Source organism: Erpetoichthys calabaricus, chromosome 17, assembly GCF_900747795.2.
Source record: "Erpetoichthys calabaricus chromosome 17, fErpCal1.3, whole genome shotgun sequence".
Classification (NCBI taxonomy): domain Eukaryota; kingdom Metazoa; phylum Chordata; class Cladistia; order Polypteriformes; family Polypteridae; genus Erpetoichthys; species Erpetoichthys calabaricus.
Window position 1 is genome coordinate 6,622,491 of NC_041410.2, and position 12,739 is coordinate 6,635,229.

General features: G+C 45.0%; 1 protein-coding gene across 8 annotated transcripts in view; it reads left to right on the plus strand.

The window, feature by feature from the left end:
• Nucleotides 1-5,299, plus strand: part of cc2d1a (coiled-coil and C2 domain containing 1A) — a 96,773-nt gene extending 91,474 nt beyond the window's left edge. The window contains exons 27-31 of one of the 8 annotated variants that reach the window (XR_007933775.1): nucleotides 1,969-2,045; nucleotides 2,132-2,179; nucleotides 4,001-4,238; nucleotides 4,555-4,689; nucleotides 4,778-5,299. Coding sequence is in view for 1 of the 8 variants with exons in the window: in XM_028822562.2 (XP_028678395.2) it covers nucleotides 1,969-2,045; nucleotides 2,132-2,179; nucleotides 4,001-4,033 (158 nt within the window). In the remaining 7 variants the exon portion in view is untranslated. Of the gene's footprint in view, nucleotides 1-1,968; nucleotides 2,046-2,131; nucleotides 2,180-4,000; nucleotides 4,475-4,554; nucleotides 4,690-4,733 lie in introns of those variants that run through there. The other 7 variants (XR_007933773.1, XR_007933774.1, XR_007933770.1 and 4 more) reach the window with 7 other exon arrangements.
• Nucleotides 5,300-12,739: the final 7,440 nt, after the last annotated feature.

Genomic DNA, 12,739 nt, shown 5'->3' on the forward strand with positions numbered 1-12,739 from the left:
CTCATACACCTTTATCGTAAGAGCATCCCTTATCTATGATGGAGCGTTCGATCAGAAGAAAATATGAAGCTGGTTTTAAATTAAACATCGTTGAAGTAATGAAAGAAATTGGTAACCGCGCTGCTGCAACAAAATTCGATGTCTCCGAGAAACTGGTGCGAGATTGGAGGAGGCAAGAAGATGTAAAAAAATAAATTAAGTATCGTATTTTTGAACAGGCGTATAAGTCGGGGTCTGATTTTGTGATCGTTTTTTTCGGGTTTTAAGACCTGACGTAATACATGAGTATATACCATATATATATTGTAAAAGAATCGGTCTCAACACATGAAAAAGGTTTGGGGCAGCCACCCGTATATTGTCCCTGGCTGGAAAAGGGTTTGAAAATAGGCAATGGTGTGCCTGCATTGAGTTACAGACTGAACTTCCTTGAGTGGTGAAAAGCCCAAACTGGAACCGGAAGTGACGTCAGTCTTGGCGCCGACACCAGTAGTGGCGTTGTTGCTGCTGAATCAGCTTTTCCTATTTTTGGCCACCCCCCTGGCCTGGCAGGTAATTACCTCCACTTGGTCCACTCAGCTTCCTCCAAATCGCACGTGTGTGACAATATATATACAATGATCCCTCCTCGATCGCGGGGGTTGCGTTCCAGAACCCCCCACGAAAGGTTAAAATCCGCGAAGTAATAACCATGTGTTCATATAGTTATTTTTATATATTTAAGCCCTTATAAACTCTCCCACACTCTTATAAACATTTCCCGCACAGTTATACAGCATAAACCCTTTGTATTCTCTTAGATATTAGGTAAGATTCGTTGAAATTATGTCTGTAAACACACTGTTTATATACAGTTAAACCTAAATATTATTTTAAAGATATCGAGCGTCTCCGATATCACATATGTTACAGCCATTACGACAGACAGGCCACCAGCAATAAATACATACAATGCCAGAAAATTTGTATACAGTAAAATGTGTGTACAGTGACACTAAATGTACATGCTTGTACTAAGTACTGTATGTAGAAAATTAATTATGTTACTCACCAACAATGACACGACGACTTGTCTGATAACGATGAGTTTAATTTTACTGCACAACAAAGGAGAGCGTTACAGCTCTTCTAAAGGAGCCTCTTCAGGCGACTGTGTAGCACCGCCGTTGTTCTTCTTCTGGCAGTCTTCAATCCAAATCTCTAAAGCAGGTCCCATCTGGACTACCGTCTTATTACGTCCACTTACAACTCATTTTGTGCCCTGGTTTAAGGACACTGCGTCCGTAGATCTTCTATTCTTTTCCTCCTTTTTAAATAAAAAGAATCGTGGACTCATTGATGCCGTAATGGCGTCCTACAGCGGTGTAGCAGTTCCCTTCCTTCAACATATCGAAACCTTTTACCTTTTCGGCAATCGTTAGCATCTTCCGTTGGCGCTTGGGCACAGCCCCTGAAGCAGTAGCAGGAGCAGATCGTTTTGGAGCCATAATAAAGGGCTTGATTACGCACAAAGAGAAACACAAAAGTTAACTCTTTACACAGCAAAACACGTTGATGCTGAATGAGCGAGACGAGACTTCCTGGTTAATGCAGCGGAATCGAATTCGGAGCTCCGTTGCTGAGCCAATCAGCACACAGCAACTTAACTGCGTGCTCTGATTGGTTAGCTTCTCAGCCATCCGCCAATAGCGTCCCTTGTATGAAATCAACAGGGTAAACCAACTGAGGAAGCAAGTACCAGAAGTAAAAAGACCCAATGTCCGAAGAAACCCGTGAAGCAGCGAAAAATCCACGTTATATATTTAGATATGCTTACATATAAAATCCGCGATAGAGTGAAGCCGCGAAAGTCGAAGCGCGATACAGCGAGGGATTACTGTATATATTTTTTTGTTCTTTATTTTTTATTTCACACTTTGATTGCACTGCTTTTACATCGCACTGTTTAACTTCGTGCTCTCTTTGCAGGCTATCAGATTATTCTGGAGAAGTTTATTGATGGATTTGAAAACTCTGTCGGTCGCTTTTCAAAAGAAGGAAACCGAGTAAGAGCTTCTCTTTATTATGGAGGCTTAACTTAGTCCTCTTGTCTGGGGTACGTCATGATTGTTGAATTTTGATCTTCCAATAGGAAGCGGCCAAAGATGCCCTTGCCAGGTGTCAAATGGTGAAGAAAGAGGTAATGGCATGTTCTCCCTTTCATCGTGACATACATGACCTTAAACGTTTACTCTTTTTCCATAGCTGTGTGCTGTAAGAGGTGAGCTCAGAAAACGTGTGGCTAAAGAGGGGTCCAAATATTTCAAGTGTGTTTAATTTTTATTGTAACCTTGGCAAATGAGGACACATTTGTTGGTACCCCTCCATGAAAAACAGAAGAACTCACAGGTGTCTCTGAAATGACAAAAGTCATCAGCACCCATCGTTGTTTATTCCGTATTCAACAAAAATCAGACTTTGCTTTAGAGTTTTGATTCAACCGAATATTTCAAATAAGAACACAAATGGCATGGACACAAATGAAGGGACCCTTAACCCTAATATTTGGCTGCACAATATTTATAGGCAATCACAGCACACAAGCAATTCCTGGTGGTCTCCATGAGACGTCTCTTGCCTGTCCACAGGTCTCCTGGCCAGCTGCTCCAGGTGTGTGAGTTATGAAGTGGGGGGGGGGTCTTCTCCTAACTGCACGTTTCAGGTCTTTCCATAGATGCTCGATGGGATTCAAATCAGGGCTCCTAGAAGACCCCTTCAGAATAGTCCAATGTTTTGTTCTCGGCCATTCTTGGTGTGTTTTGGCTGATTATCCTGTTTGAGGGTCCGTGACCTTTGACTGAGATGGGGCTTCATGACTTTTCACTCTGGAATGTCTTAATAGCTTTGAGATTTCATGGTTCCCTGTACAAATTCAATGCCCCCCAACCCCGTGCCAAACGCAGCCAAGCAGAACCAAAACCTAACCGAGTCTCCTCCATGTCTCACAGTAGGTCTGCTGTTCTTTTCTTTGAAAACTTTGTGTGTTTATCTGTGGACACCGAGCTGATGGGACTCGTCATGAAGCTCCAGTCGGTGTCTCATCTGTCCAGAGGACCTTCTCCCAGAAGCATTGTGGCTTCTTTAGCAAATACCAGTCTGGCTTTTTCATGTGGACTCCTCCTGGGTTTTCTTCCATTGAGCCCACTGGATGGTGCAGTGAGACACCGATGGACCTCGACGTTGGAGTTCAGCTCGTATCTCTCTGGAAGTTGTCCTTGGCTTTTTATCTGCTGCTCTCATTATACTTCTGCCTATTCTGGGGATGATATTCCTATTGTGTCCACAGCCAAGGATGTTGATTACAGTCGTGTGGACCATCAGCATCGTAATAACTCTTGTTAGAGGAACATCGAGCTGCTTGGAGGTGGTCTTCTAGCCTTTAACATTCTTGTCTGTCATTTTCTTTCTGATCCCCTCAGACCAGTCTCTCCTTTGCCTTCTCTAATCCACGTTCAGTGTGGGACACACGGTGACACCAAACAACAGAGTGACGACTTTTCTCCATTTAAATTGCCTGAATGGCTGACTGCACAATGGGAGACATTTGATATGAATACAAGAAATAAGCAAGTTTGTAAGAAATCACTCGAGTCAAGTTCTTCCTAGGGATTCCCAACAAATGTGTCCAGATCATTTTAGAAGATACCTTTGTAGAATAATCAGCACCTGATCTCCTGTCACACCCTCTCTGCTTTACTGAGTGACAAATCAAAGGCGTGCAGGTACACGGGTTTTCATTTCATCACTTTTGACTTTTTTAATGAGCTGTAAGGGGACCAACACATTTGTCCACGTCAATAAATTCCCAGACTTCTACTTCCCAAAAAGTCAACATAAAATGCAGTACAGTGACAAAGGGTGAAGGGGGATCCAGCAGACCCCCGTGACCTTGTTCAGGATTAAGCAGGTTAGAAAATGACTGACTGACTGACTAATCTAATTGCTTTTTTTCTTATTTTAGTTGGAGAATTTCAAAAGAAAAAGGCCTAACTAAGGCACTGAGGACATTTAAGGGTCCATCCTGGTGAAGCTTGACATGTGACTGCTGAATGCTGGGTGACAGAATGTTTAAGAAGATGTGTGGGCACACATGAAGATTTGTAGACCCCACAGAAAGTACAACTGACTGTGAAACCAGAGATGAAGCCGCTGCTCCTACTTCAGAACCTGACACCAATGAATGCATTTGATTCTAGAAGGTGCCCAGGAATTCTGGGTGATGTAGTCTACTAACAGAGCTAACAGGTGCCCTGGAATTCTGGGTAATGTAGTTTTTTTTTCCTGCCAGATGTGCCCTGGAATTCCTGGTAATGTAGTCTACTACCAGAGCTAACAGATGCTCTGGAATTCTGGGTAATGTAGTTTTTTTTGTTCCTGCCAGGGGTGCCCTGGAGTTCCTGGTAATGTAGTCTACTACCAGAGCTAACAGATGCTCTGGAATTCTGGGTAATGTTTTTTTTTCCTTCCAGATGTGCCCTGGAATTCCTGGTAATGTAGTCTTACCAGAGCTAACAGGTGCCCTGGAATTCTGGGTAATGTAGTTTTTTTTGTTCCTGCCAGGGGTGCCCTGGAGTTCCTGGTAATGTAGTCTACTACCAGAGCTAACAGATGCTCTGGAATTCTGGGTAATGTTTTTTTTTCCTGCCAGATGTGCCCTGGAATTCCTGGTAATGTAGTCTTACCAGAGCTAACAGGTGTCCTGGAATTCTGGGTAATGTAGTTTTTTTTCCTGCCAGAGGTGCCCTGGAATTCTGGGTGATGTAGTCTATTACCAGCAGTTTCTGTTGTTTTGTGGTTCTCCTCTCGTCAGGCTGTGTCTCCCTCACTAAGGCTCTTTACCTTTCAGTTAACTTCGTCGCTTTGTCTCTAAATGATTAGTGAACATCAGTTGAGAATTGCGCTACAACACTAAAGGAGAGGTGACATGAATGTGCGTCACTTTGTCACCTCTTTGCCACATCTTTTGACTGTTATATTTGATTTTTTTTTTGTTTTAAAGCCAGCACAAGTCGTGCAGCTGATTTGCGATTTACGACATTTTGTTTTTTTTTGAGCGCGTATTCTGGTCTTCTTGCCAAGGCAATCAGTGATTATAAACTTTTAATGGTTATTTGCTCACTTGAAAACTTTTAATGTATAAAGAAAATCTATTGCAATACAGGATGAGAACTTTTATTGTTAATAATGTATTCATTTTTGGTTAATGATGCATATAATAAGACATTCTTTAAAGATATAAAGTTTACTGCGTTGGAAGCTCCCAATTGAGTAAATGATTTGCTTGCACTCATTTTTAAGTGAGAGGAGCCCCCCTAATCTCTTTGTATCCCCCCCCCCCCCCCCCACTGTGTACTCTGTAATGGCGGTTTGCTCGGCCTCGTCTTGTCTCTTCTCTTCTGGTCTCGTTTTACCTTCACAGGTGGACTTCTGATGTTGTTGAGTTCTTCCAAGTGCCTGAGTTGAGTTTTACGGGTGTCGACGTGTTTGGGGTGCTTTGAAAGCCCGAGGTGGCTCTGTGGGTTTTTCAGTTGCTGCTGTGCTTCAGGTCACACCATCCTCACGTTTGTCATTTAAATAAACTCTTCCATGTGATGAAGGTGACGGCTGCTGTGGCTTTGCTGTTGTGGCCCGGGGAGGAAGAAAGCCGAGCAGACAGATAAGTGGAGGCAGACCCTCCAGTTGATTCTGGGGTCCGTCGGGGGTCTCTTCTGCTCCTACTCTATTCAAGGCTGGCATGGACTGGGTGTTGGGCAGGGTCGTGGGGTCCAGCGGCTGGGGGGGGGGGCGTCTCTTGGTGAAGAGAGGATCACTGATCTTAACTTTACTGATGATACTGTGATCTTCAATGAAGGCTCTTATCGGGGGTCTCGAGAGGCTGAACGAGGGGTCTGGGTGTCTGGGCTTGCGAGGGTCCTAATGACCTTAATGACCTCTTGGGCACGGCCATCAGCAGCGTGTCTGTCTGCGGAGAGAGTGTTGACCTCGTTACCTCGGCGGTGACATTCATGTGACTATCCCTGTGAAGTCAGTAGACAGACTGGGAGAGTATGGGGGGCTCATGAGGTCACCATTAAGGGGTGTGTGGCGCTCTTGATATCTGCAAAAGAATGAAGGTCCAAGCCTTTAGAGTCCTGGTGCCCCCTGTTTGTGAGACATGGACGCTATCCAGTGACCTGAGACTGAGACCGGACCCCTTTGGTGTTTCTTCAGAGGGTCTTCTGGTACCACTGGTGTGACTTTGTGTTGCTCACGGCCATGAGGTGCCATTACCCGAGGGTGATCCGGCTCATTGCTGAGGACCAGGCCAAGGAGATGCCCACGTAACACCTGGCTGTGGCAGATAGATTTGGGGGCACTGGGCCGCATGTCTGCCTGGGGGGCTGCTAACCAGGATCCTGAGCCGTTTCGTCATGTGCTGTACCGGTGCGTGCCCCCCGACTTGACCCGACTCTTGATAAATGGGGGTCTTCAAGACAAGTTGTAAGAATAGCTGAGTAAAAAACAGCCAAGGGGACACAGAAAACATGACACTCGAGTGACGCCTCGGGACACGTGCCGTGAATGTTGACCAAGCTGCGGACCCCCTCGCTGTCCGCACACCTTTGACATTTTTGCTTATCAATCCACACTCAGTAACCCATAAGGACAAAGTGAAGACGTCTTCAGAAAGGACTGCAAATGTATTAAAAACTCAAAAGGGATTTGAATACTTTGAGCCCACGGTTTACTGTTTTTTATTAACACAGGAGGGGCGCTAAGGGCCCACTGCAGTGAATCGGCAGCTCACACGCTGAGAGACCCCCGCTGTGGGCGCTCGTAATCCACGGCAGTGAGGGACTTCAGTCATTAATGTAGAAAGCAAAACCAGGAGCTGCTTATTGACTTTCACCATCCAAAGAGCCTCGACACCCGGTGGTGGTGGTGGTCCACTCCTACAAGTCTTTGGGGGTCCACATCAGTGACGTGTTGGACTGGTCGAGAAGAAAGGCCAGAGCAGAATCGACCTCCTTCACATCTCCTGCAGCTCCGTGACGGCCAGTGTGGTGGGCTGGGCTGGTGACGTCACTTCAAGAGAGGACCACCGAATCAACAGGCTCATTAAAAAGGGCAGGTGAGTTTTGGGACTCACTGTGGACTGCCATGGAGGTCATAGAGGAGGAGAGAATGAAGACAAACTGAGCAACGCTGCACATCCTCTCTGTGACGCAGCACCACTGTCTGGTGTGTGGTGTCTGTCTGTGTATTGAGGAGCTTCTGTACAAAGGCACACGTCCCCCTGTGCACAAAGACATTCCAGCCATCCGTCTGTCATTTATATAGCGCCTTTCGTATCCATCCTTCTGTTCTTCTACACTGTGGCCTTCTGGGAAAGTCTGCGCGATCACCGGGGGGACCCCCGGACACACTGGACACTGTTGGGGCAAAGAGGGTGCCATCGTGAAAAATGCCCTCCAGGAGGGCCGCAGGTTCATTCCACCACCTCTGGGGTCTTATGTGTCCACTGCACCCTGGCGAGTCGGTGCTCCCCCCAATGTACTCTTTAGGTTAATTTTGAAATATCTGCATAATATGCACTTACTACTCTTATTTAGTTACTTATTGATTGATTGATTCGTTCTGTGAGTCGCGGGATCTTTCTTTTATGTGTTTCTCCTTTCTGTATGCGTCTCCTTTTTCCCATTGGATTAATAAAATGTCTTATATAGTGCCTTTCACGTCTATCTATATATCAGTTATATAGTGCCTTGTACATCTGTCTGTATATCTATCTTATATAGTGCCTTTTACATCTATTATATAGTGACTTTCATATCTATTATATAGTGCCTTTCATATCTATTATATAGTGCCTTTCATATCTATATATCTATTATATAGTGCCTTTCATATCTATTTGTTATATAGTGCCTTTCATATCTGTTTATTATATAGTGCTTTTCATATCTGTATATCTATTATATAGTGCCTTTCATAGCTATTTATTATATAGTGCCTTTCATAGCTATATATCTATTATATAGTGCCTTTCCTATCTATTTGTTATATAGTGCCTTTCATATCTGTTTATTATATAGTGCTTTCATATCTGTATATCTATTATATAGTGCTTTTAATATCTATTATATAGTGCCTTTCATATATTTTTATTATATAGTGCCTTTCATATCTATTATATCGTGCTTTTCATATCTATACATCTATTATATAGTGCCTTTCATATCTACCTATCAGTTATATAGTGCCTTTCATATCTATATATCTATTATATAGTGACTTTCATATCTATAAATCTATTATATAGTGCCTTTCATATCTATTTATTATATAGTGCTTTTCATATCTATATATCTATTATATAGTGCATTTCATAGCTATTTATTATATAGTGCTTTTAATATCTATTTATCTATTATATAGTGCCTTTCATATATTTTTATTATATAGTGCCTTTCATATCTATTTATTATATCGTGCTTTTCATATCTATATATCTATTATATAGTGCCTTTCATTTCTATATATCAGTTATATAGTGCCTGTCTAATGTGTGAACCGGTGCTCATTGTCACACATTTCTTTGTTGCTCTCGTGTTGTGCCAGTAGCATGTGCAGTAATTTGAGCCTAACATTTCGTGTGTCTGTGGTTCTTTGTACAAAGAAAAATGATAAACATTTGTGCGCCCATCACAGATTTCCCCTTCTAAGATGGAGACCCCCCCCCCCTGTGTGTCTGCCTCGTTTCACAGGCCGTTTCTGATTAAACTGTCGGCTCCACATGCGCACCCCGAAGGCCCCGTGCCGCTGGTCCAGCGCGCATCTCTGTAATGCCGGTCGTGTGAGGTGACGCGGCCCGTGACTCTCTTTGATGAGATGTCACAGGTGTGAGTGTTGTGTTTAGTTGTAAACGCGCTAAGTGTGTGTGTGTGTGTGTGTGTGTGTGAGCTGACGCTCTTCCAGAAGTACAATGCATAGAATGCAGCGGCGCTGTCTCGATGTCTCCTGTTTTATGTACCGCGGCAAACGGAACAAAAGAATAAAAAGAGCGGAGACAGCGGGACTGTTACTGGGAGTGTCAACCGATGTGACAAGAAGCGAAGGGTGTCCTTTCAGGAGTTTTATCTTTTCTTTCTTCATGGTAGAGTTACGATAAATAAAGTAGGCAGACTTGTAGTTTATTAAATGATAGATAAGGAGATAAAGAGTTACGGTGCAATGTTAAAGGAGGCAGATAGATGTGAAATTCGCTATATAACTGATCTATAGATAGACAGACGTGAAAGGCACTATATAGATGTGAATGGCACTACAGAGATATACAAGATAGATGTGAAGCGCACTATATAACGGCGGAGTGGTGGCGGCTCTGAGGTTAGGGATCTGCGCTGGTTGCCGATTCGAATCCCGTAAATGCCAATGCGGACTCTGCTCGGTTGGGCCCTTAACCTGCAATTGCTGAGTAGTGAGAAAAAGCGCAACATAAATGCAAAGAATTCTTCTAATAGATAGGCGTGCAGGAAGCTGCAGGGTTCGAGCAGCAGACATTAAAGGTCCCCTGGCAGAGCTAACGGGAGTCTTCTGTAATTCAGTTTCATTCCGAGGACCGCCAGGCGCTTCGACCCGCACACGCTGTTCAGTTACAGTGGCACAGGGCCGGGTGTCCGTCGCTGGCGCAGCATTTTGCCACTTGCCGCTAGAGCGGCTCGGTACCATTCAGCACCCCGGGAGTGAGACCACCTTGGCTGAGCGTAGCCACGCCCCCCGCCCCGCCCCCGTGGAGTGACGCAGTCGTTATCGGAGGGTCTCCTCACACTGCGGTGCCAGTCAGTGTCCAGGTTATTTGCCGAGTGACCCCTTCATTCTGCCAGTGAGTTCAGTCCGACTGCCATGATTGAATCAGCCCTTTTAAACCAGTTGGCAGCAGGTGCCCTAATGCCATTTCCTCGTCACACGCACACAGGCTCGTAGAAAACGTGTAGGAGTGAGCTGTGCCCACCAAACCACCTCAGCCTCGTTAAGAAGTGAAGACCCCCTCTGCCCCTTCTTGTGCGCAGATGGCTTCGGTGTTGGTGCTCCACTCAAGCCTATTGTGCCGACGTACCCCGTGGTGCTTGTATGTCCTCCCCACCTCCACGTCTTCACCCGGTTGGCACACCCTCCTAAAGCCTAAGATTATCTCCTTTCGACTTATTGATGTTGAGCTGCAGGTGGTTCAGTTTGTGCCACTCAACCAGGTCCAGATGGGTAGCTTTGTTGTGGTGGCACGGCATTGCAAGCATTCTCGACGTTGATGAAACCAATTTAACATGGAGGGGTAATGGGGGGGGGGGGGTGCCGCTTGGCAGAGCAGAGCGCGGTGATCATAACAAGGCGCCGTCACGAGCAGCGCGGGCACATCTTTATGTGCTTTGAAGGCGGCAATCTGTCTGGTGACGTCGCCTTTAACTGTTCGTATTTATGACGCCACACCTGGAAGTGACAGGCCAGATGGCGCTCCTCCTATCAATGAGTGCCAACATCTGCTCTTCAGCTGCCGCACATGTGGACCCGACTTATTTTTGTTAGCTCGCTTTGTGAAAAATCGGTTAACATGGCGGCGGAGATGGAGGGGACCACAACCGAGTGAGCAGGATGCCAGTCTGTTGTAGGGCATAGGGAATCGAAGTGCCAACTGTTCCTATGGCACAGTGGGTAGAAGCCCACAAGAAGTAACAAAACCAGACCAGCTGGGGGCCATCCTGGGGTCCAAGTGCTGTTGTAGTTAATAGCGGAAGGACAGCAGAGCTGAACGGATCCCCTCACCAGCTCTTCTTGTGGTGGGTCTGGGGGCTCGCTAAGAGTGGCACACCACTAATGGATGGCACAGCGCCAGGCATTCTCCCCACTTTTAAGCATTGTTTTAATATGCTTTTGGAAAACCTCATTAGAGACAACATTCTTATCACACAGTCCTTGGAAACTCTGCAGCAAATGATTTCAAAATGACTGTTGGTGTGAGGATTACTGCAAACTAGCAGTGCCACCCGTCTGAGACAATTTGAAATCTAAATCATGAACGTAGACCTCAGCGTTAATGTGTGCAGTGTGCCATGCCATGCTTAGGTCCCTGTTATATGCCATGTGATAAGGGATTTGTAAAAGCAGCATTAATGTTTGTGATGTGCCATCTGTTAGAATGACATATGCAAGGCTCTATTACTATGAATCTTTGTGATGTGCCCTCTGTTGGAATGGAAAATGCAATGCACCTGTCTCTGTTATATGCCATTTGGTAGGGGATTTGTAAAAGCAGTGTTAATGTTTGTGACGCACCATCTGTTGGAATGACAAATGCAAGGCTCTATTACTACGAATCTTTGTGATGCGCCCTCTGTTGGAATGGAAAATGCAATGCACCTGTCTCTGTTATATGCCATTTGGTAGGGGATTTGTAAAAGCAGTGTTAATGTTTGTGACGCACCATCTGTTGGAATGACAAATGCAAGGCTCTATTACTATGAATCTTTGTGATGCGCCCTCTCTTGGAATGGAAAATGCAATGCACCTGTCTCTGTTATATGCCATTTGGTAGGGGATTTGTAAAAGCAGTGTTAATGTTTGTGACGCACCATCTGTTGGAATGACAAATGCAAGGCTCTATTACTACGAATCTTTGTGATGTGCCCTCTGTTGGAAAGACAAATGCAATGCATATGTCTCTGTTATATGCCATTTGATAGGGGATTCGTAAAAAGCAATGTTAATTGTGATGCGCCATCTGTTGGAATGACAAATGCAAAGCTATATTACTACGAATCTTTGTGATGCGCCCTCTGTTGGAATGGCAAATGTAATGCATATGTCTCTGTTATATGCCATTTGATAGGGGATTTGTAAAAGCAATGTTAATTGTGATGCACCATCTGTTGGAATGACAAATGCAAGGCTCTATTACTACAAGTCTTTGTGATGCGCCATCTGTTAGAATGACAAATGCAATGCATATGTCTGTTATATGCCATTTGGTATGGGATTCGTAAACGCAGTGTTGTGATGCGCCATCTGTTAGAATGAAAATTGCAAGGCTCTATTACTACAAATGTTTGTGATGTGTGCCAACTGTTGGAATGACATACAATGCACATGGCTCTGTGATATGCCATTTGTTGTGAGATTCAGAAAAGCAGTGATAATGCTTGTGGTGGGCCTTCTTTTGGAATGGTGGAGACGTATCGGTTGGACAGACACACAGAAAGTTATCCTTTTTATTAAGATGGAAATTGTAAAGACCCAGGGGTGCAAGAGATCGCCACTCCCCATTTATAGACCTGCCTCGGCCAAAACCGACAAGCAGCTGTTTGGGGGACTGGCTGGCTTGGGTGAGCCTCTTCTGGGCTGCCCAGCTTCTGATTTCTGGATGAATTGTGTCTTGGAGTTACAGGGTAAAGGAGCTCATGGCACGGCTGGCATCCCGGCTGGGCTGAGTAACGCCGCATTACCTGGCCTGGAGGCCCCAGTTATGGTGGACGAGCATCTTGCCCAGGCTGGATACTTTCCCTTTCCCAGTAGGGATTCCAGTACAATGGAAAGACAAAGGGAGACCACCTCCTGGGGTGACGGGCTCCCCCAAGTACATTTCATTTAATTGTATGCTTTGAACTTTAAAGGTTATTTAGGCCGAAGCCTGCATGTGGAGTCTGTGTGCTGGCTTGGTTGATGTCTC